General features: G+C 45.1%; 1 protein-coding gene across 3 annotated transcripts; it reads right to left on the reverse strand.

Moving 5' to 3' along the window:
• Positions 1-695: 695 nt before the first annotated feature.
• XRCC6 (X-ray repair cross complementing 6) lies at positions 696-23,953 on the reverse strand. 3 transcript variants are annotated; one of them, XM_090272346.1, is made up of 13 exons: positions 23,898-23,953; positions 23,188-23,278; positions 20,786-20,898; positions 15,880-16,018; positions 15,137-15,391; positions 14,542-14,725; positions 10,431-10,617; positions 8,365-8,533; positions 7,523-7,684; positions 5,858-5,987; positions 4,491-4,591; positions 2,957-3,070; positions 696-985 (listed from the first exon to the last, which is right to left on the reverse strand). In XM_090272346.1, exons 2-13 carry the CDS (start codon positions 23,261-23,263, stop codon positions 789-791), a joined length of 1,827 nt encoding a protein of 608 aa, XP_090128472.1. In that variant the 5' UTR covers positions 23,264-23,278; positions 23,898-23,953; the 3' UTR covers positions 696-788. The 3 variants fall into 3 exon arrangements, with proteins under 3 accessions (XP_090128472.1, XP_090128473.1, XP_090128474.1); XM_090272347.1 differs by having other exon boundaries at positions 23,859-23,926; XM_090272348.1 differs by lacking the exons at positions 23,188-23,278; positions 23,898-23,953 and adding an exon at positions 22,910-22,973.
• Positions 23,954-23,968: the final 15 nt, after the last annotated feature.

Below are 23,968 nucleotides of genomic sequence, written 5' to 3' on the forward strand. Positions count from 1 at the left end.
AAAAGCTGTAGCAGAAAGAGCAGGAATGGGGCAGGGAGGAAGAAGGGATGTGGGTAGCAACACAGAGACACTCCCCTCCAGTCCCCTTCTAATACCGGACCTCGCCTCATCTTCTTGGACTTGCCACAGCTCCCCTGAAAAATAACTGATTCCACTTACACTGGAACGCAAATTCTCAGGACGACAGAAACCGTGTATTGCTGTACACTCGAAGGAATGCACATTAAGAGGAATGCACCACGAGGGGACGGTACTTACTCATGAAGCGACTGGTGCCAGTATTGGAAACGTTACGTTCTTACTGCTTCTGAAATCTGACCTTTAGACCTTAATGTGACACAAAGGCAAGCAGGGGGGAGGGTCTTGCTTGGGCTTGTCATTCCTGAAGTATGTCCTCTGTCCTTATCCATCACATTCTCCCTGCCTTCACTGGTATTTATTTTGTTCACGTTGCGATGATTTGTGGTCCAAGTGGGAGAAAAAATTAAGCGAACAGCCAGTAGCAAGTGATATCTGGATGCGAGGCAGACGCATCTTTCTCTTTCACACGGAAGATCAGTGCATAGTACAAAATTAGGGCCCTTTATGCAGACAACAGAATAAGGCACTGCAAAGGGGGAGGACTATGACATCTCCACGGCAACAGAAAGTACCATAAATACAAACTTCTGGCTTCTGTCAGGCAGACTAGACTCTTCCTGGCTCAGGAGGAACGTTTTCACTGGATGAGAAGAAAACCAGGCGGCCTGGCTACAGGGCGGACAGGCGTCCGGGTGTCCGGGCTCGGGTCAGTCCTTCTGGAAGTGCCTGATGAGCGTATCCAGCAGTTCCTGCTTCCTCATCCCGCTCTTCAGTCCATACACCCTGCAGGCTTCCTTCAGCATGGGCACCGTGAGCTTGCCCAGCGTGCCATTGCTGACGTGGGCCTTCAGTTCCTCTTCGGAAAAATCCACCTTGGGCCTTTTGCTTCCAGAACCTTCATCATCTGGGGGGAAAGGTCAGGAGGGAATGATTGGAAATGCTACCAGTGAGTGGCATCCCAGCTACAGTGCATAGGACCCTCATAAGATCTGGCTGCAGCCAGCCATTTTCCATAAAGCTGGGACGCCCACTTAGAACACCACAGAAAAGACAGGTGTCTTGATAACGTAGCTTCATTTAAGCATAAAATCAAAACTGTATCTACCTAGGGGGGAGATAGGAGTAGTCTGAGTGCTGTCAGTTCACCTGAGAAACCTGCTCACTTGACATGAGCAAGTCATTCATTCCTTCCCTCCTGCCTTCCAAAACCATTCACAGAGCACCAGGTAAGTACCAAGGCACCACGCTAGGTGACAAGAATGTGCAGGCTGAACAAGATATACAAGTATATCATGCCCTGACCAGGTAGCTCAGTTGTTTAGAGCATCGTCCCGATATGCCAAGACTGCAGGTTCAGTCCCCGGTCAGGACACATACAAAAATCAACCAGTGATGCATAAATAAGTGAAACAACACATCGGTGTCCCTTCCTTGCTCTCTCCCTCCCCACCCCGCTCAAATCAACAAAAATAAAAAGTGAAAAAAAACAAATGCATCGCTAGGGCATGCAGAGATATGACAAGCTATGTTCACACGGGGCACTAGAGTCCCTCCAGATGCAAAAAGGGGGAAGCACCACAGCCACACCTGCCCTCTCACAGCTCCACTGTCCTCACTGGTCTTTCAGGCGAGCAAGGCCCAAATCTGACTTTATGTGACAAAGGTAGCCAAGAGGATTACAACCTAAGCCAGAACTATTCCCAAGTGGCAAGGAACTCACAATGGGTTCTCCGGAAAACTGAGTCATGCATGTACAGTACTTTGGATCCGGCAGTAAGGAAAAGGACAGTCCTGGCTGGTGTGGCTCAGTGGGATGAGCAGAGGTCTGCGAACTGAAAGGTCACCAGCTCGATTCCCAGCCAGGGCATGTGCCTGGGTTGCAGGCTGGACCCCCAGTAGGGGCATATGAGAGGCAACCAATTGATGTTTCTTTCTCACATAGGTATTTCCCTTTCTCTCCCTCCCTTCCTCTCTCTCTAAGAATAAAAAAATAAAATAACAATCTTTAAAAAAAAAGAAAGAAAGAAAGAAAGAAAAAGAAAAAGGACAGCCAATATGAAAAAGGGTTAAGGCCAAAAACTGGAAGTTCATAGAAAAAAAAAAAGAGTTGAAGAAAACTACATTTTACTCATAATAGGAGAACAGTAAATCAAAACAGAATATAGCCCTGGCTGGTGTGGCTCAGTGGACTGAGTGCTGGCCTGCAGACCAAAAGGTCACCGATTCAATCCCATCAGGGCACATGCCTGGGTTGTGGGCCAGGTCCAAGCTGGGGGCACATGAGAGGCAACCAATCGCTGTTTCTCTCACACATCATGTTTCTCTCTTACTCCCTCCTTTCCCCTCTCTAAAAATAAATACATAAAATCATAAAAATATATATATAATTTTCCTTTTATTGTTTTTTGCAAAAAATATTTTAAAGTATATAAAGTCTAGGATCGGTGAGAGTGTAAAGAAATGCACTCATTCCTTCTTGGAAAGGGTATAAATTATATCACTTTTTTGGAGGCGAACTGGCAACTCTTACCAGAACTTTAAATGTTTACCCCTTGACCCAGCAATTCCAGTGCTAAGAATTTATCCTGGTACACAGTGTCTGTGTTTACTGCAGCATATCCATCAGTAAAGGTCTGTAGCCTTATTTTTTTAATGATGTAGATATGTAACTGTGGATATAAATAACTCTCCAACCTATACAGCTAAGTAACAAACTAGAAAGGTGAATACTATTCCATTTATGCTGAAATATATTTTTGTATAAGTAAATACATAGGTTTGTATAGACATTTCAGAAGGTGGATAATCCTCTGTTACAGAACCATAAAGAGAAGTTTTCGAAATTACCAAAAGGACGGCCACACCCAGCTCTCACCGTGTTTTCGCCTGGGAACTTTTCTCTCAGGATTGTAATCTGGCGGGTAGACAAGCTCCTTAAACTCATCCACAAGGGAACCCAGTCTTTTATCCATTTCTTCCAGCTTAGGCACTAGAAAATCAAAAAATAGGAAAAGTGACCTGGTGATCACAAACCCTGGCTTCCGGTCAGCACCTAATGGGGCTGGGAGAAAGTGGGGACAGGGATCCACAAGGAAGACAGCTGACCTGGCCATGAAAACATCTAACGAAGTTTGTCTGCCACTTACCAAGTGCCTTCTAACAACTGCATTTAATGTGCACTTATTACAGCCAAGCACCCTTCTAAATGCTTTGTTAATTTCTGGGGTAGGTAAATTTGTCTCCCTGTTTTACAGAGGAAAAGAGATTAAATCAGGGGTCCCCAAGCCCAGGTCCGTGGCCTCTTAGGAACCAAGCTGCACAGCAGGAGGTGAGTGGCAGGCTCCCACCAGACAGCTCCCTGATGCCAAAAAGGTTGGGGACTGCTGGGTTAAATGACTTTCCTGAGGTCAAACAGCTGGGAAGTGGTAGAGTTGTAAACTGGGTTGGATTCTGGAGACTCCAAGAAGCCTGTGTCCTCAGCAGGCTTACAGCTGAGCAGGGAAAGGAGGTGGGCAAGACATCGATGCGATACGCAGGGCAATGCCATGACGCAGGGCCGGGTTGGGGGTGGGGGTCAGGGAGGACTTTCTGGAAAGCTGACTGCTCTTCCTCAGGCAGACACCATTCCAAGCAGGAAAAGGCATGGGGGTGAGAAACAGCAGGTAGCTTTCAGTGTGAAAACAGGGTGTGAGCAAGGAGGCTGGGAAGGCAAGCAGAAACCTGGGCCACCCGCCCAGGAACTAAAGCCCATCCTGAGAACAGTGGGAAAACACGAAGGGCTCCGTGCAGGGGGGCGGCACGGTCAGGCCTGCATTTTGCCAAGATCACCCTGACGGCTGTGTGGAGCAGGAACTGAAGGCAGGCAAGACAGGCTGACGCAGTGTGTGTGTGTGTGTGTGTGGTGGCGGGGGCAGGACTGGACTGTAAACATGAAAAGTGATGGAGCGACAGAGCTGACAGTACCTACTGATGGAACGAGGTGTGGGAGCAGGTGGGGGGAGGGGCTGGGGAGCCAGGAGCACTCAAGACAAATACAGGGCCTGGCTCACAGTTACAAGGATGAACTGGGTGAGCACACAGGCCCGTGCCTGGCACACAGCAAGCACTCAATAAGTGGTACAGATTTTGTTTTCTAAACGTTTACCCTCATGGAGCCACAGGGAGGCCTAGTTCAGAGGTGGGCCTCACAAACCTGGCACGTTCTCCTCCTCCTCCCACTGCAGGACTAGCCACATCTGTCCCCAGGCAGTCTACGCTAGTCTAGAAATCTCTCAGACAGAGACGGGCTGGACAACCAGGTTCAGTCTGGAGAGGGTCCTGGGAAATACATGCACGTTGCTTTCCAGGGTGAAATCAGTAAGAAAGGCTCCCGTGTCAAGAACTTCTCAGCTCAGTCACAGCCTCCTTACATGTCACATCCACCGCTTGTTCAGGCTCTGTCAAATCCAAGGCCAAGGCCTCCAGGTTCCTGAAGTGCTGCTGCAGCACCGGGTTCTCAAAGCTGTCACTTCTGTTAAAACAGTAATAATGGTTAATGTACATGAATTTTAAAATAAAAATGTAAACATTTTAAAAATTATTAATAAACTATCAACTCAACCCAGGTCCAAGGTCAGCTGAGAAACACACCCCAAATAAAGAGTTGGGAATCTTGTCTCTTGAATCAACTTCTCTTTCTCCACTTTTCAATCTATTGTCTGATACTAGAGACCCAAAAGCTAATTTAAAAGCAGACAACACCTGCCCTCCGTCGTCACTAGAAGCTTTCGGCAGAGACAGAAGTGGAGGAGGCAGGGCTAAGTAAGTACAGAGGAAAGATGGAGGGCAGACGACCGAAGATGAGGAGGTAACAGACAAAGGACTCTCCCCCGGTCCTCAGTCGCAGCATGGGAGTAAAAAGAGAAAGAATGTAGAGTCAGAAAGACCCAGCTCCTTCCAAGCAGCCTCACTCCGCCGGGCCTCAGTGTCTTCGGCTATAAAACAGGCGTGAGACCCAGCTTTCAGGGTTCTTACGAAGAACAAACGAGGTCACGTTAGGGTTGTATCTAGAACAGCGGCTGGCGCAGCACAGCGCCTTAGTAATGCCTCCACGTCCCAGTAAAGGCCCACATTTGGGGGGGAGGTATTACTTCGCCCAGAGGTCAGCGGAGATAGGGAAGTAGCCTAGAAACAAAGGTAGAATGTAAAATAAAAAATGTCTGGTACCTGTCACATTATGCAGGTTCTGAGAGATGGTCTATGTGTGTATGAAAGGGAATGACTTGAGATATACACTCATCCTAAAAGGATTAAAAATCCTGTGACCATGTACACTGGATTTACTTACTTTTACTCACTGTATGAGTAAGCCAGGGAAAAGGCCAACTAAGCACCCTCTCCTCGCTGCTGCTTTTTGAACTTGCCCCTCACCTGGCTTTCTAAGTGCAGCGCGACAGGTCACCCAGCTGTACGCATTTAGCACAATTCCAGGCTTCTGAACAGGCCGCGGCAAGAGCAGGGTCACAGCTGTTCGTATGGCACATTACGCACTAATTAATAAACAATGATCCAACAATAAACTGTGCTTGCACAGTCAGGACTGTAAACCTACTTCTGCCCCATCCTGCACAGTAAGACCTTCCAGGCCCTAGACTGCTTTTAAAAAGTAATCACCTATCAGTGAACTGAAAAGAGTAAAATCTCACCCTCTTGGTGTGCGCTTAACTCGAATTTCCACCAAGAGCTTCAGCTCCGGAGACAGGTCCGGAGGGAAGCCTGTGCCGGACCCACTCCTCACCTGTACTTGAAGCGGAGCTTCTGAACAACAGCCTTCATCTTGTCTACCTGCTCGGGGTTTGCCACGACCTTCTCCGTAAAGGGTACCTTCCGCTTATCTTCAGCATAGGGTAAGAAGATAAGATGGAAGCCTGAAGAAGGGAGATAAGATTTCTGAGATCTGACTTCACAAAAGGTGTCAAGTGACTAAGTGGCCCTTTGTCCCTCAGCTCCAGACTCACCCTTCTCAGTCCTCTGACACGGGCTGGGACCACTGATTTCTGTTCTCATCCGCCTAAGGAGATTCCCTCCAGAGGCGACCGCAGGCAGCAGAGGGCCTCCCCACACACTTCCTGCTCCTGTCACCCTGTCCCAGCCTGGGCGCTCACCCGGCAGCAGGAGCTGGCTCCCCCTCCAGCTTTCCTGATGTACCAGGGCCAGCCGGACAGCGCGCGCTCCCCGGAAGGCTAAGTCCCAGCTCCATCAGGCCCCCCTCTCGGCCCCCCTTTGTTTCCCACCCTCCACCACCCTCCACCACACGCTGAAAGGGAAGAGGTACGGGATTCCGATCATGGGATGGTTCTAGAAAGACTGAAAAATCTGGAGACTGGAACCAGCCGCTGCAAGGCCCCTCGTCCCCGCCGCCCTGCCGTCTCCCCCAGCCCCGGCTCTTAACAGAGCCAGCTTCCCCCAAAGAAAAACTGGGTTTGGAGCGTCTCAGCCTCAGAGCATTAAAGGGTGAATTGGGAGCTGAGCGATAACAGCTGAGTAACTGACACACAAAGCTATTCCTGAGCACTGTGAAGACCGGGGTTAGAAATGTAACATGTTCAAAGAGTTACTTTACAGAGTCAATATTTATCAGCATGGCTAAAGAAAAGGGAAAACCACTGTCCGGAGGCTACTCTTCCTAGGCACTTGTATGTTTATTAACGTATTTCAACGTGAAAGCACCTTGTGAGAAAGGCGTTCCAGAACTCTCATCTTTGCAGGTAAGGAGTGTACAAACAGAAAGGTTACATTATCTGCCCACACTGGCCGGCTAACAAGGGGCAGAAATGGGCCCCAAACCAAAGAAAGGAAGTAAGCTTTCAGATACATAGCACAGACAGGCTGCCTTCAAAACCCATGGTCCTCCCACGATGCCCTTCACTGCTTTCGTGTACAGCGATCCCCCACTTACCGCGGGTGTTACGTGCTAGACCCCCCGCAGTAGGTGAAAGTCTGCGAAGTAGGAACCTTTCATTTATTTTAGTATTTACTATACAGGACCGCAAAATCCTGCAATATAGCAAAAAATCCGCGATAATTAAATATAGTATTTTTTAAAATCCCGCGATACAGTGAGGCCGCGATAAGTGAACCGCGATATAGCGAGGGACTGCTGTAAACAGGAGATAAACCAGACATTAAAGCATTACAAGGGCGCCGAACAATGGCTTTCAGCAAAGAAAGTCACCAGCAGTGAGACCCCGTGACTTGTGCCGGGAACCTGCAGAGGCCCCCGCACAGCCAGCGCTCACCCCGGGCCGCGCACCGCGCGTCAGACTCACCGTGAACCCTTCCCGACACGCACCCCCAGGCCCCACGCCTGGAGACTCCCGCACAGCAGGCCTGAGCTGGAGGCCCGTGAGTGATTCCACAGCCTGAGCAAGGTTCCGGAGCACTGAAAATCTCTCTCACATACCTGGGGGAGTCACCTGAATGTTCTGGTCATCCAGCTCCTCTTCCTGGGGCATCAAAGCCACAAAGCACGGGGGGGTGTTCTGGCGGCAGGTGTACCTACACACTGCCACGACCTCCTTCTCCAGACACTTGGTGAGGAGGGCACAGAACAGGGTTGCGCTCCCTGGAAAACAAACATCCCAGGGTCCACACCTGCAGGGGTCTCCTCCGCTCTTCCCTCTCAGCCCATGCTGTAAGCCTACGATTTGTCTTCCTTTTTTTTTAAAGGGCTCATGATACCTCAGTAGGAACGGGTGATGACCCCGGGCAGAGGGGAAAGTGGGGGTGGCAGATGCGTGGAAAGAAATGAGATTGGATGCCTCAAAGACTTCATTTGGGAGCGTGAATTATTAATGCCACTTTACTTTTACTATCTTTAGGCTAATAACAAGAGCCCCGGTTGCTAGTGAAAACCAATCAGGTTAAATCAGGGGGTTCATTAGCTATAGTACAGAGGATAGACAGCAAAATACACACAATGGCTGAGTTCATATCATCTTTAACTGCCAACACTAGGGAAGAAGTTTTGCTTTGTTTTTTCAAACTCTATCTGATGCCTCAAATAAAGGAGTCCATAGAAAGTAAGTTTTTAAAATACTAATTCTGTATCCCCTTCTGGACATTCCCAACGCATGCCAGTGTATTACAAGTGCAAAGGAAAGCTCTCTCACTTACTATCGTCTAGCCCCCCGTTTCCAAACTTCACTCACGCACTGACACTTTCAAACCACCGCAGTAACACTGCTCACTCAGCAAGCGGCCCTCGGCGCTCCTCCCACACTGTCCTCGGCCTGTGTCACTTACCGTGCACCAGGGGCTCCTCGGGGTACACAAACAGCGAGGGCCTCACGTGGTGGTGCTTCTTCAGCATCACCAAGGGCTTGAAGCCGATGAGAACCAAACCGGGCTCGTCAAACCGTTTCAGCTGTTCCGTCTCCTCTTTCTCTAGTACGATCTGACGACTCCCATAGACCTAAAGACGGGGAACAAGGAGGGCCACATGGACAGGCTGCCGGAGATGCGGAATGGCTGCCACATGACACTAGCGAGTCAAAGCCGGCTTTCCTGCCACCAGACAGTAACATTTCCTGAGTGCCCGGCAGGCCCTGTACATCTGTCACCCAGCGTACCTTCTGTGACAGTCGTTGGTGGGAGACGTTGAAGGCAGAGTTACAGATAGCGAGCCGAGGCTCAGTGGTTGGTACCTTGCTCCACGTTATACAGCTGAGTTGGGCGTTAAACCCAGACCTGTCTGGTACCAAAGACCATGCTCCTCAAGCATTTATTCCTTCCCTCACTTAACATGTATGGCATGCTCATCCCTGACACATGTAGGATACTCAAACCACACCTGTTTTTAAAAAAGAAAGAAAGAAAAAAGAAAAGCCCACACCCACTTATTGAGAGAACGTGGGTTAGGGAGTGTGCTGGGTCTCAGTTAGTGTGGGAGGCAGATGCACACACACATGTAAGCGCTATGTCCGAACTTCAATGTTTGTCTTTTTGATCCTAGATATGCGATTAGTAACAGAACTTAGTAACAGAGTCAAATTTGAGTTTTATGAAAAACAGAGCCCCCAATTTTTTTTTAGTGACACTGACTCAAGAAAGAAACTCAGTGCCCTGGCTGGTATGGCTCTGTGGACTGAGCGCCGGCCTGCAAACCAAACAGTCGCCAGTTTGATTCCTAGTCAGGGCACAAGGCTGAGTTTTGGACCAGGTCCCTAGTTGGGGGCGTGTGAAAGGCAACCGATCAATGTAGTCATATTGATGTTTCTCTCCCTCTCTTTCTTCCTCCCTTCCCCTCTCTCTAAAAGTAGATAAAATCTTTTTATTTTTAAAGACTTATTTATTTATTTATTTATTTTTGAGCGAGGGGAAGGGAGGGAGAAAGAGAGAGAGAGAGAGAAACATCAGTGTGTGGTTGCCTCTCACGCGCCCCCAACTGGGGACCCGGCCTGGAACTCAAGTATGTGCCGTGACTGGGAATTGAACTGGCGACACTTTGGTTTGCAGGCCGGCGCTCAATCCACTGAGCCACACCAGCCAGGGCTAAAAATCTTTTTTTAAAAAAGCGAAAAAAGAAAAGAAAGAAACTCAGTGACTAGAAGAGCTTCCTATGAATAAACCAACATGGAAAACTACCAGGAATTACTTCCAAAATGGAAAAGAAAATTTCTTCTCTCCTTCAGAAAGCAGGGCACAACACAGAAAAACATCTCACCGGCTGGATCAAAATATCTAGTTTTAGTCACTTAGTTGCTCTTTCTAGGTCCTGAACTTATATAAAATTTCAGATTTTTTCCCCACATTTTTTTGCATAATCAAAAAAGGAGGAATGATTCATTTGATTTTAATTTCAGATATCAAACCCTTCCAAAGACTGACCAAAGGCGAGAGGATGAGGGAAGATATGTTCTAGTTCTAAGTTTGCCTTTCAGATTAAGAAAGGCATATGTGTATCGTTTCAAAGCACAAGAAAAATCTGGTTAGTTTGGCCAAACAAAAAAATTCTCTCCCTAAAAAAAAAGTACACTTGACAACTAACACACTTTCCCCAGCTCCCCACCTCCTTGGTTAACTATAAGCACTCTCTGCTATTGTACCCGAGCAAGGAATTAACCTGTTAAGACCCAGAGCGGCCTGTGCTCAGTGGTCAGGGGCTGAAGTTGCCACTGACACCCCTTTCAAACACTAGCTCTAGCTTTCCGCCTCTCAAGGTATCACATTGATCTAGATGCCACAGTTGCAAAGTTTTAACACTTGGCTAGAAAGATGCGCACATGAAAGTTAACTGGTTAGGCTGATCAGTGTCTCCTCTCCCTGGTAACCCTCCAATGGGACAACATCCGGTAAGCAGGCAGGCTTACCTGAGCCATCTTGGTATCGCTTGGCAGAAGCAAACCGCCTGTATCTACATTAAATGTCCGTGTCTTGGTTTTCACTGGTTCATTAGTTTCCCGATAAAGTCTGATTGGAGAAGGTTTGACAGCCTTCTGGACTATATTATAAATGCCGACAGCAAATGCTATATCTTTGTTGAGCTTAAACTTCAACCTGGAGGAGAGAGAAATAAAAAAGCACAGACTGAAAGATTATAGTTTCCTATCTAAAAATCCTTAATGGCACCCAAGCCTTAACTTGTTTTATTCTCTCTTCTAACCCTAAACAAGCTCAGAGTATAAATATATCTCATTTTAATAATACAATGGAGTCTGCTGTAATATCATCTCAGGGTCTATACCACAAAAAGTAGTTCCAGAATATATTAACTATTCAAAATGATGGTAAGGAAAATGCTTAATGGAAATAATGATTTTTTAAATTGAGCCCAACACTATTCCAATCCCTCTACAGCTATTCACTCACTTAATCGTCATAATAACTCTGTAAGTAGTGTATTGATTATCTGTTGTTTCTGCTGGTCTAGTATCCCTTTCCCCTTCTTTTAACAATAAATCCCAGTTTTTCTTTGGGAATCACCTTCCCACCACTGGCTGAGTGGGCGGCATATCGGACCCAGGCTCAAGCCATCATCCCTATTCTCTTCAGCATCTAGGTCTTACACAGGGACCCAGAAAGGACATGCTCAGAGGAAGGCTTTCTGACAGCGGCACCCCGAAGACACTGTCGTTAGTTCTTGCTGTCTAGATTTCTGGAGCCACTCTGGTTCCTAGACTATCCACCCTGTTCGGAATTTTGCTTAATTATACTGAAATTAGTCAAGAGTCAGTTTCTATTGCTTACCAACCATAAACCTTATTGTTATCCTTATTATAGATGAAAATGTTGAGGCTCAGAGATGTTATCTAACTTGTTTAAGGGTAGACAACATAAAAACTGGTGTTCAGACTCTGCTATATCTGATCCAAAATGCATGTACATATCTATTGTGACATGTTGCTCCAGAACATTCATACCAACATCTTAAGAAGCACTAGGACCTCTAAAAAAATGTGTTCTTTAAAAAAAAAAAAAAAGATTATATTTACTTATTTTCAGAGAGAGAAGAAGAAAGAAAGAGGGGGAAACATCGATGTGTGAGGGAAACATCAGTTGCTTGTCTCTTGCCCACCCCCAATTGGGGACCTGGCCCATCACCCAGGCACGTGCCCTGACTGCAAATCGACCTGTGACCTTTTGGTTCACAGATGGGTACTCAATCCACTGAGCCACACCAGCCAGGGCAAAAATGTTTTCTATAATAATGAGAATGTGTAAAATATTTACAATACAATACTGTAAAAAAAAGGCACAACACAAAAATAACCCACATTATGCATTCTTCTCAAGCACACGTGGGACATTTTCTAGGACAGACCATACTCTGGGGCCCAAAACACGTCTAAATACATCCAAAAGGACTGAAGTCATGCAAAGTATGTTCTTTAACCACAACAGGAAGAATTCTGGGAAAACCCCAAATGTTTGGAAATTAGACAATTTACTTCTAAATAACTGAGGAGGTCAAAAATGAAATCACCAGGAAGATTTAAATTATTTGAACGACATGAAAGTGAAAATACAACATATCAAAGGTATAGGATGCAGCTAAAATCTGTGTTCAGAGGGAAATTTATGGCTTGAAACACCTTTACCAGAAAGAAGAAAAGTGTCAGATTAATAACCTGATCTTTTCTGTTGTGGAATGTTTGGGAGCAAATATTGACTTTAGAGCAGAGAACATTTTAAACAAGTTACGACTAGTTCAAAGGTATATTGGTTCACACAGTGGAAAGAACACTGCTTTGGGACAGAGCCCTAACTAGAAATGTCGGCTCCTGGCACAAGCACCTAATATGTCTCTAGATCAATCTGATATTGCACGATGTAGCCCCCAGGTGAATACTAGTAACAGATGTATTACTAACAACACCAACCATTGGGTGGCTTCCTATTTTAACTTGTTCTGGCTGCCTCAGTTAAACTCAGTTGTGTAAAGGCTGCTGAAGGAGAGAGCTGAGAATAAGTGTAACCAATTGAAAACTGCACAATCTTCAAAAGTAATTTTAAAAAATTGTTGCCCCTGGCTGGTGTCACTCAGTGGATTGAGCACCAGCCTGAGAACCAAAGAGATGCCAGTTCGATTCCCAGTCAGGGCACATGGCTGGGTTCCCAGTTGGGGGTGTGTGAGAAGCAAACGATCACTGTTTCTCTCTCTCTTTTTCTCCCTCCCATCCCATCTCTCTAAAAATAAATAAATAAAATCTTTAAAAAATAAAAATAAAAATTGCTGTATCCTGCGGAAAAGCACTGGCCAATGTAGTCAGTCCACTATGACCTCAGGTCGCAAGTGACCTTGGTTCTATTTCTAACTCAAAAGAGTAAATCCAGTACTCTTCCCGCCCAGTCTTAAATGTCCTTCCTGCCTTGAAAATGTCCTAACTCTACGTTAACATAAAGTTACAGTATAACACCACAGTTTATATCACGGTTTTTGTCAGAACTTGCCAGGGAAAATGTGGAAGCCCAGAGTGCAAAACAAGATGCTTGATATGTTTAACTTCATTTGAAATGTCTCTAATGTTATTAATAGATATGTTTCAACCCACTTGAAAGGACTGTCATTAAAGATAAAATAAGTTAATATGTTCACAAAGAACTTAGGGCAGTGCCTGGCACACAATAACCATGCAATAAAGTAATTTTATTATTTGGTTATAGCAAGAACAAGTGCAATAATTTTCTAGGTCTTCCACCTAAGGCATTGTTAGTTCTCGAACAGCTCCAATGTGTTATTATTCATATCAAGTACCTCAGAATGACTTCCACAGAACAGTGAGAATAGCTAACGTTTATAAAGACTCATCATGTGCCGAGCACTGTGCTGAGATTATGCCATTTAATCATCGCAGCAGTCCCACCAGGAGCGCTCAGTTTTGCTCCCATTTTCCTGAGGCTCAGAGAAGTTACATGCCTTACCTCAGGCCACACAGCAGAAGGGCCAAGACTGGAATCCAAGCAATCTGCCTCAATGTTAGGCTCCCTGCCACCCTCACCAAAATGTGCAGCTTTCCACACTGTCATAGTAACAATACATCATCATTTCAGGAAGAGAGAAGAGGGGACTGGGGGCTTGTCTGAGGAAAGAAGAACAGCTCCGAAGGGGGAGAGCAATGACAGCGGCAGCGAAGAGCCGGGTCATGGTTCCCTTACAGTAATGTCACGGATCTTCAAGCGGAATACCAGTCATTCTCTTGGAAATTGCTCAACACCCACCGATGGCCACACTCCTCTCTATGGAGGAAACTACTCTAAAATGAAAGCCGGATGCTCTTTGGGAGGAAACACTGAGGAGCCCTGAGGAGCCCAACGCCAAAGTTCTCTGAAAGAACATAATCGAACCATCTGGTGCCTATGGGACTCCAGTTTATAAGCAGTCAGGATAACCCAATTTTAGCAACAATGATAATAACTAACATTTATTGAGTTTTTGCTCTATATCCAGTACTACTATTATCCCAAATTTATAGAGAAGAAAGCAGACAATAAACTAGTGAGGGCAACTGAGGATGCTATTTGGCCACAACTGTTTACCTCCGGAAAGTGGGAGGGCTGTGCTATTTTGAAGAAATACACAAGCTCTTTCCAGGGAAGGGAGGCACATAACTCATGCTGCCCTGAAATCCAGCAGGTTTTCAGAGCAGCACAGTGAAGCAGAGGCACAGCCCGGAATCAGGCAGCCAGGGAGGCCAGAGCCATGCATGGTTTTTGTTCCTGTATTTCCTTTTTATTGTTGTTGTTATTCTTTTTTTTTTTTAATCTAATGCATTGATTTTAGAGAGAGAGAGAGAAACATCAGTGTGCTGTTCCACTCATTTCTGCACTGATTGGTTGAGTCTTATATGTGTCCTGACTGGGGATCGAACCTGCAACCTTGGCCTATCAGGACAATGCTCCAACTGAGCTACCCAGCCAGGGCCACACACTGTTTATGATGTTCGGAGACCCGTGGGCAGTTGGCCCGGGCTCAATGCCCACCTGACGAGCGCACGCTTCTTGGTCTCCTTGGCGCGGACCCTCCTCAGCAGGTCCTCCAGCTTGCTTGATTCCTGCAGGTGGACCTGTAGGTCCTCATCTTCGGCTACGCTGATGATATCTCTGTAGAATAAGGAGACGTCAAAGCCCCCCCGTTTCTTCAGGTGTATCAAGTCAAGGAAGATACCTGAGGCAAGGACAGAGAAAAGTGAGGGGAAACAATTTCCAGCAAGAGTTTTCTTCTGTTAAGCTCAAGGATGCTTTTTAAAGCTCCCAAAGAAGTAGACTGATCAGTAGCATTTCAGGAATCAGAGAAAGTAGCTAAAGGAATCCGCCACTGTAATGACTTCAGATAACATATTCAAATAACCACCATTCGAATACAGGAGCATTAAAATCAAGAAAATCTTGCTCTAGTGAAGTCCTTCAGGCTAGCAGCGGCCTGGCCATGTTCACAGGGGATGTTACCCAGGTGTCTACTCCGGCTTCGCTTCATTCTTTCATTTAACTCTGAATGCTGAAAAGCAAATGTTTCACACCAGCTATAAAGAAGCAATAACATTAAGTAACAATTTAAAAGAGCAGGGAAAATGCCGACCTGTGTCACGGAGATCCCCAGCTTTGGTCCTGGCCCGACTGGCTTTGGCACTGTCACTGCCATGGGGGTCATCTTCGTTGGTGAACAGCATGATCCTCTTATGGCTCATCTTGACCTGGACATCACTAAAGAGGTTGGCACAGACCCACAGCACCTCACTTAGTGAGTAGTCGCAGCCACAGCCAATCTGGTCTTGGAAATGCTTCTGCCCCTGCGGCCCCTTAAACTGCGCAAGCTCTAACACCCGTTTAGCACCTGATCGGAGACAGGGGGTCAGAGGAACAGAGAAGTCAGAGCAGTGTCAGCAGACGCCTCAAAAGGGCGACAGGAGAGCCTAAGGTCCTGTTCTCACCCAGAGCTGTTTAACCCGCAGAGCAAAGTCCACATCCCAGTAAGAACCCCCTGGTGGAAGAAAGCATACTCTTAGTCAAGGTGGCACCTGCTTCCTTCGCCACATCTCTTTGTTCAGGGTTGTAACCTTCTCATTTGAGGGAAAAGTTAACCTTAGCCCTGACTGGTGTGGTTGAGCATCGTCCTGCAAAGTGAAAGGTCGCCAGTTCGATTCCCAGTCAGGGCACACGCCTGGGTTGCAGGCCAGGTCCCTGGCTGGGATGCATGCAAGAGGCAACCAATCAATGTTTCTCTCACACATTGGTGTTTCTGTCCCTCTCTTTCTCTCTCCCTACCCTCTCTCTAAAAATAAATAAAATCTTTTTTTAAGTTAATCTTAGAATACTACTGACCTGGATTATCCAACTCCTGTAAGACATAAATATTTTTGAAATTCACTGAGTTTTTGTCCTTCTCAGTACCATAGAACACCACTGCCAATAGATCACGATCACTGCTTATGATTTTATTGGTGTACACACTCTGGATACACTAGAAAAAGAAGAACAAAAATTCAATTAATGTTTAACTACTTGCAACTAAATTTAAACTCTGTTAAGTGTCTGGCACGTAGCAGGTGCTTGATATATACTTCCTGAATGTGTACATGGCATGAGAATAAGGTATGACCCCTACCTTCAGGAAATTCATTAATCAGTGAGGGTGATGGTCATATGTATTACGCTACAACAAAAAGCAGTGTGGTTAAGTATATAACAGAAGTATAAGTGGTCCTCACTATTAGATTAGAAAACTAAAAACATGTATATACTCTGAGAGGAAACTCTGCTATCCAAGAAAAGCCCAGTAAGGGAATGAGAAAACCTGGATATGAGTCTCATTGTCACTTACTTAATTGGCTAGGTTTGGACAGGTTCCTTCCTCAAGTAGCTTGATAGTAAGAACCAGAATTTACATTCATGAAATAATTACGTGTAGAAAAGGTTTAAGCTGCCCTGGCCAGGTGACTCAGTTGGTTGGAGCATCATCCATACACCAAAAGGCTGCGGATTCTGGTTGCAGTTTGATCCCTGGTCAGGATGCATACACGAGGCAACCAATCGAGGCTTCTCTCTTTGTCTCTCTCTCTACCTCGCTCTTTTCCTCTCTCTCTAAAATCAGTAGATATATCCTCGGATGAAGATTTAAAAAAAAAAAAATTTAAGCTAACGATAAGTATAAGTGACCTGAAAATAAATCTATAACTACTAACAGCATCTTAACAAAATTTACTTAATTATATAATTAAAGACATCAATATTCCAAGAAAGGTCTAGCTGCCTGTTTAAATTAATGCCAGCATCTGGTAAATCAGTGTCTCATAAGAACTAGTCGGTCCTGGCAGCCTATTTAATTCTGGGGACACTGACAAAATTCAGTTTCTGAAATCTGCAAGTTGAGAATAAACCACCCATGGTGACCCCCTCCATGTCCTGCCTGAGCTTCTGACCGGCCTTCCTGCATAGCAATCCTCTAATTAAATGCAGAACTTACAGTATGTTACTCATTGAATAATCTGTATGGCAAGTATTCTATCGTGGTTCAATCTAGTTTGGTAACTATAAATAGTTACCAAAAAATGGTGAAGGCTTCTTTTAGATTCCAAGAAATAAAAATGCACACAAAAGAAAACTAAATTAGAATTTGAAAAAAAATTTTTTCATGGCTACTTATCAAATACATGAGCTCATCTGTGAGTGTCTCACTTACTCACTACATAATACAACATTTTCCTCTGGGTTCTTTAGACATCGTGGTTCTAGGAATCCTTTGAAACTGCATGTAGAACTGTTTTGGGGAGAGGGTACATAGCTTTCATCACATTCTAAAGAGAGGCTCATGATCCCCAAAAGTTTAAACAGTGCTCCTTCAAAAGTGACCTCCAAACCAGCAATATCAACATCACTGGGGAACTTGCTGGAAATGCAAACTCTTGGTCCCGGCCCTAGACCTACAGAATCTGAGGAACAGCCCTGCAGCCTGTGTTAATAAGCCTCTGCCGGTGAGTCTTATGTAGGTTAAAGTTTGAAAACCACTCTTTTAGTCTACAGTCACACCACTTTGAATGCGCCTTATCTCGTTTTATCTCTGAAAACCACTCTTTTAAAGTAAAGGATTAGCCCTGCCTGGTGTGGCTCAGTGGGTTGAGCACCAGCCTATAAACCAAAGGGTTGCTGGTTTGATTCCCAGTCAGGGCACATGCCTGGGTTATAGGCCAGGTCCCCAGTTGGGGATGCAGGAGAGACAACCACACATCGATGTTTCTCTCCTCTTTCTCCCTTTCTTCCTCTCTAAAAAGAAATAAATAAAATCTTTTTTTTTTAAAGGAAAGGATTGTGCTTATTAATTCAGTTTTTAGATGCAAGATATTCTGATTTGCCAGCTCCAAGAACTGTCTGTATACAAATTAAAACATGAGAAGTTTGTTGGGTTTCAACTGTAAAAATAGGACACCTGAGATATACGATAAATCTTTAAAAATTCTTCACTATAAATAGTGATCTTAATTGAGGTGAAATTCACGTAACAAAATTAATCATTTTATTATTTAAAAAAAAATTTTTAATATGCTTTATTGATTATGCTGTTACAGTTGTCCCAATTTATTTTCCCTTTGTTCCCCTCAACCCAGTAACTCCCCCCTCCAGTTGTCCCCCCACCCTTAGTGCATGCCCATTGGTTGTGCATATAGTTCTTCCCAACATCTCCCTGTCTACTCCACTCCCTCCTACTATGCTTCTTAATTCCTGCACCATCTCCCTCCCTTTCCCCCTTCCCCCTCACTGCTGACCTCCCCCCATCATGTTCCCCATACCTACAATTCTTTTCCCACTCTCGTAGCCTTCTTAGTTATTCTTTGTTTCAGTTCCCTAGCTTCTGTTGTTGGTTGTTGTGATGCAGTTTTCATTTTAATGTTCATAGTTTTGATCCTTTTTCTCCTAAACAAGTCCCTTTAATATCTCATAACAGTGGTTTACATCTAACGAACTCCTTCAGTTTTACTCTATCCTGGAAGCACTTTCTCTGCCCTTCTATTCTGAATGACAGCTTCGCTGGATAGAGTAATCATGGTTGTAGGTTTTTGCTTTTCATTACTTTGAATATTTCTTGCCAGTCCCTTCTTGCCTGCAGAGTTTCTTTTGAGAAAACAGCTGATAGTTTTATTGGGACCCCTTTGTACATAATTCTCTTCTTCTCTCTTGCTGCTTTTAAGATTCTCTCTTTATCCTTAATTTTTGACATTTTGATTTTAATGTGTCTTGGTGTGGTTCTCCCTGGGTCCAGCTTTTTTGGAACTCTCTGTGCTTCCTGGACCTGTAAATCTATTTTCTTCCCAAAGTTAGGAAACTTCTGCTTCATTATTTTTTCACATAATTTTTCAATTTCTAATTCTTCTTCTTCACCTTCTGGCAACCCAATGATTCGGAAACTGGCCCACTTATAGCTGTCCCATAGGTTTCTGAGCCTCTCCTCACTTTCCTCACTTTTTGTTTTCTCTTTCTGCACTGGTTGACTGTTTGTTCCTTCCCTATGTTCTGATTTGTTGATTTGACCCCTGGTTTTCTTTCCCTCACCACTTGTTTCGTATGTGTTTTTGTTCATTTCAGCAGGACTAGCCTTCATTCCTTCCCTGTCTTGTTTAAGATCTGCTGTTAGGTCTGTAAGCATTTTTATAACCAGAGTTCTGAACTGAGCCTCAGAAAGATTTCCTATCTGCTGCTTCGTTAGATTAGATATTTGCTGTCTGGTCAACTATGTCCCCAGGATCTCTATCATGATCTGTGCCATCCTGACAGTTTTGTGTTTACCTTTGCTTCCTGGGCGGGGCTGTCACACCTCCTATGCTAGGGAGCAGAGCACCGTGTACTCGTCACAACCGGGCGACCCTTCTCACCACGCTGTGGCATTTTCTGTGGGGGTGGGGGTCCAAGATGGATTCCTGCCGTTCACTCTCCACCGAGAGACTGGAAGTCTCCTCCACCATCCCCACCCCCTCCGGGCCTCACAGTCCAAAGCAATAAGGGTCCGCCTTCCCCAACATTGGAATCACAAGCTGATGGGTTTGGTCTGCAGCTGGGGGTGCTCCCCAGGCACTTCTTGCCTCCCTTTAAATACAGGTGTCTGTGATTCCTGCTGTCCCACCGCCGTTGATGCCGGAAGCACAGCTTGACCTCTACTCCCCGGCCTCGCCCCTCCTACCCGTCCAGGTGAGCACCACTTGTTTATAACTTCATACACTGGACTTCCATTTATTTTCTGTTCCATTTATTTTCTGGAACTTCTGGTTATTTCTGGTTTTGCGGTAGTTGTATTCCTTCTTAGTTGTGGAGGGAGACGGAGCATGTCAATCTAGGCCTCCATCTTGGCCGGAAGTCACAAAATTAATCATTTTAAAGTAAACAATTCAGCCTGGCCAGGTAACTCAGCTGGTTAGAAGATTGTCCCAATATACCAAGGTTGTGGATTCAGTCCCTGGTTAGGGCACATATAAGAATCTACCAATGAATGCCTCAATAAGTGGAACAAAAAGTCAATGTTTCTCTCTCTCAGCCTCCTTCCTCTCTCTCTAAAATCAATAATAAAAATAAATAAAAAGTAGAGAATTCAGTGGTATTTAATAAATTCACAATGTTGTGTAATGACCACCTCTATCTAGTTCCAAAACATCTTCCCCCCACCCCAAAAGCAAATCCCAACCCATTCAGCCATCGCTCCCCGTTCCTCCCTCTCCCCTGCCCGTAGGAACCACCACCCTGCATTGTCTACGGATTATCAATTCTATATTTCATATAAATGTAATCACATGAGACTGTTTGTCCGGCTTCTTTCACTCAATATAAGGTTTACAATGTTCATTCACCTTGTGGCATGGATCGGTACTTCATTCCTATCTGAGTAATATTCCAACTATAGGGATAAATAGAATGTTTATCCCTTCAAAATGCTCTGGAATGAGACAGAGGTGGTTGTTACACAACACTGTGGATGACTAAATACCTTCGAATTGTGCACTTTAAAATGGTTAATTTTGTTATGTGAATTACACCTCAATTAAAAAACAAAATTATTTAATATTCACAACAACCTACGGGGAAGAAACGGTTGGGGACCCCTGACCTACAGAGATCCTCCAGGTGTCACGGATGAAATGAAGACTTCCCAGGCAACTTGTGCTTCAAAGAGTCCATACTTTTTTAAGTGGCATTAATACTTCAGGGTTTTTTTGTTTGTTTGTTTTAAATAAAAAGGTAATCTTACCTGGATGCTCAGGTCAAAAGGAGTCAATTCATCTTCACCCTCAGATTTAAACATGGCCTTAGAAGCATCAAGCAAAAAAATCAAACTGTCTCTTCCTGAATATGTATATTCTCCTACAGGGGAAAAAAATGGAAGAAAATGTTTGCCCTTGTGTTCATATTTATTATTTATATAAAACAGAGGGAAGCCATTAAGCAAAACTATAACCTGATGAATTATAAGGTGAACACCCTTAAAACCACCACCCATGTCAAATTTGGCAGTCACCCCAGAAGCCTTCTCCACATACCCTCTCCCAGTTAGAACGCCCACCCTCCTCCCAAGAGTAAGCACTATCCTGGACACTTCACTTCCTTTTTTAAAAATAGTTTTCTTACCCAAGGGAACACTACTCAACATTACTCTTTTGTTTTTTTATCTTCACCTGAGGACATGCTTACTGATTAGAGAGTCAGGGGAAGGGAGGGAGAAAAAGGAGAGAAACATCGATGTGAGAGAGACATCTATCAGCTGCCTCTCACACGCACTCCGAATGGGGCCAGAACCTAGGCATATGCCATGACTGGAAGTTGGACCTGTGACCTTTCAGTTTACGGGACAACACTTCAACCGAGCCACACCAGCCAGGGCAACGCAAGTTTTTATTTATATTTTTAATGTTTTGAAGTCTCTTAATCTATAGATAACCCCCTCGATCTTTTGTCTCGTAATTTATTTGTTGAAGAACCAGGATGTTGTGTCATGCATGGTTTTCCACCTTCTGGAGGTTGCTGTGCTCTTTTGGTGCAGATTAACAGAGTCCTTTGTGTTTCCTACTAAGGACCCAGAAAGGCTTCATCAGATTCAGGTTTTCTTTTATTGGCATGATTACATCATGGGTAATGTATTTTTCATATCTATTTTTTTTTCTCTTTTCTTACATGACTTTTTAATAAAATTTTATTTATTTACTTTTAGAGAGAGGGGAAGAAAGAGAGAAAGAGAGAGAGAAACACTGATGGGGACCTGGCCCACAACCTAGGCATGTACCCTGACCGGGAATCAAACCAGCGACCTTTAGGTTCACAGGGCAATGCTCAATCCACTGAGTCACACCAGCCAGGGTTGGTTATCTCCCTTTTTGAAACTGCTGCTTAATATAACAAATTTAAATACCCACCTCCTATTAAAACAATATAACCGTATGTGTCAAGAGCCTTAAACAAAATTCTACCTTGATCCAGCAAATCCTACAGCTTAAAAACCTATCTTCAGAAAGTAAGATATAGAAAAACCCTTATACAAAACTTTTCACAATGTCGTTTATTAAAGTAAGAAATTAAAGCCCTGACTGGTGTGACTCAGTTGGTTGGGCATCGTTCGGCAAAGTGAAAGGCCGCCTGCCTGTTCATACCCAGTCAGAGCACATGACGGGGTTGCAGGTTCAGTCCCCAGTTGGGGTGCGTATGAGGCAACCAATTGATGTTTCTCTCACATCAATGTTTCTCTCCCTCCTTTTCTCCCTCCTTTCCTCTCTCCCTAAAAATAAATAAAATCTTTTTAAAAAAAGAAGAAGAATGCTCTGGCATATTTCAAAAGTTTACTTTTCCCCTCCCCCAGCCAGGAGCAGGAGTGGAGTTTTTCAATATTCACTGTGAGAACCTGATATAGTCCCTGGAAGTAAAACTTTTAGTAGTGTGGGACCCTTTCTGTAACTCTGTAACTAGGTCTCTCTGGAATTTTGGGGGAAAAAAAAATCTTAAAAAGAAAAAGATACATGTAGTTAGGAAATATACAGAATGAAGTTGTACTAGTGTGGCAGATTATATAGATTACAGTAAACTTCCTCTAGCTTCAATATTTCCTATATGTTTCTCAATTTTAATAAAAACGCTTTAAAGTTTTTGACCCAAGACTTCAATTAACCAGTATGTCGAGTACTTCTGTTCATTCTTTGTCCTACGTGTTCCTATGGTGGCGGAACATAATACTTCTCACTAGGAGGTTATGGTGAGGAGCTGACACCTGTAACTGTGTGGCTAATGTTTACTCTTTGGTCGCTGCAATTATTGTTGAGTGAAGGTACTTTTATACTGAGGTCCTAAAGTGAGTAAAACTACTTTCCTGGGTGAGGAAGAGGCTTACCTGAGCCATCTACGGTGACCGACGATACCACTGTCAGGGTCATTTATTGGAGCCCCCACAGATGTCCATCTACTAGTGCCCAGCAAGTTTAAGGCTAGAAATGTCCCACAGACAAGAGCAGGACACGAATAAAAGAGACTAGGTGACCGCAAAGTGCAAAGGGAGAAAGCTATTGGAGGTCCTCTGGGGAGAGAAGGGCAGGCTTCGAGGGCTAATGAGACTGCAAAGGACAACCGGCAGAGACAGGCGGGGAACAGAACATGTTAACTGTCACCTACCACCTGCTTCGCCGCCCTCCTCCTGTTCTTCTTCTTCATCGCCCTCGTTTTTGTAATAGGACTCCCACTCTGACATGGTGGTAACTGCTCACTAGGTGAAAGAAAGTTAAACATCAGTAACAAGCAAATTTAAACCTAAACGTGTCGACTGCTTTGAGACCTGTCCTAAGGGCTCGCGGTTATCGAGAGGAATGGGTGTGCTGGGCACTGCCGCTTCGGGAGCTCTGGGGAATTGGAGACCCAGAGGTAAATGCGCCCAGGGGTCGTTCCAGCAGCCCCACCTTAGCTACCCCTTAGGAGAGGCTGCAGGGCCCGTGGGGGTCCAGGGTGGCCGCTCTAATCGGTTTAGAGGTCCCATTCCACCTTCAGCACCATCTAGACCTACGGGATTCCCGCTCCAGATATTCCGTCCTCTAGCGGACCCATTTGTCCTCATCCCGCCCCCAAAACTCCCTCGATTCCTCAGCCGGTCATGTCCAGTGGGGTCTCCAAAGCCGGGTGCGAGGAAGGAAGGGGAACCAGAGGCTGTCCCTACCCTCGGGCCGACACTCCTGACTGACGCTGCCCTGCAACGAGGTTAGGGGGACGCGCAAGGCTGAGTGGGCGACGCAGGGCCTGCCCAGCCCTTCCGGGCTAGCAACACACACAGCACCCAGCCGGTCTCTGCCTACCTCCCGCGCAGTGAAAAGACCAATTTGGACTGAACGTACAATTCCTCGCACGAGCGTGTTCCGGTTCTCGCTCCCCATCAACGTCCTACGTCATCACGCACAACGCGCAC

The sequence above is a fragment of the Furipterus horrens genome, unplaced genomic scaffold, assembly GCF_987537825.1.
Source record: "Furipterus horrens unplaced genomic scaffold, mFurHor1.1.pri manual_scaffold_4, whole genome shotgun sequence".
Lineage (NCBI taxonomy): Eukaryota > Metazoa > Chordata > Mammalia > Chiroptera > Furipteridae > Furipterus > Furipterus horrens.

Coding starts and splice junctions, on each gene's coding strand:
- XRCC6 (XM_090272346.1), bottom strand. CDS start 23,263: ATGTCAGAGTGGGAGTCCTATTACAAAAACGAGGGCGATGAAGAAGAA. Junction 14,726..15,136: donor TGGGGATCTCCGTGACACAG/GTCGGCATTTTC, acceptor TCCTTGCCTCAG/GTATCTTCCTTGACTTGATA. Junction 4,592..5,857: donor AAGCTCCGCTTCAAGTACAG/GTGAGGAGTGGG, acceptor CTGTTTTAACAG/AAGTGACAGCTTTGAGAACC.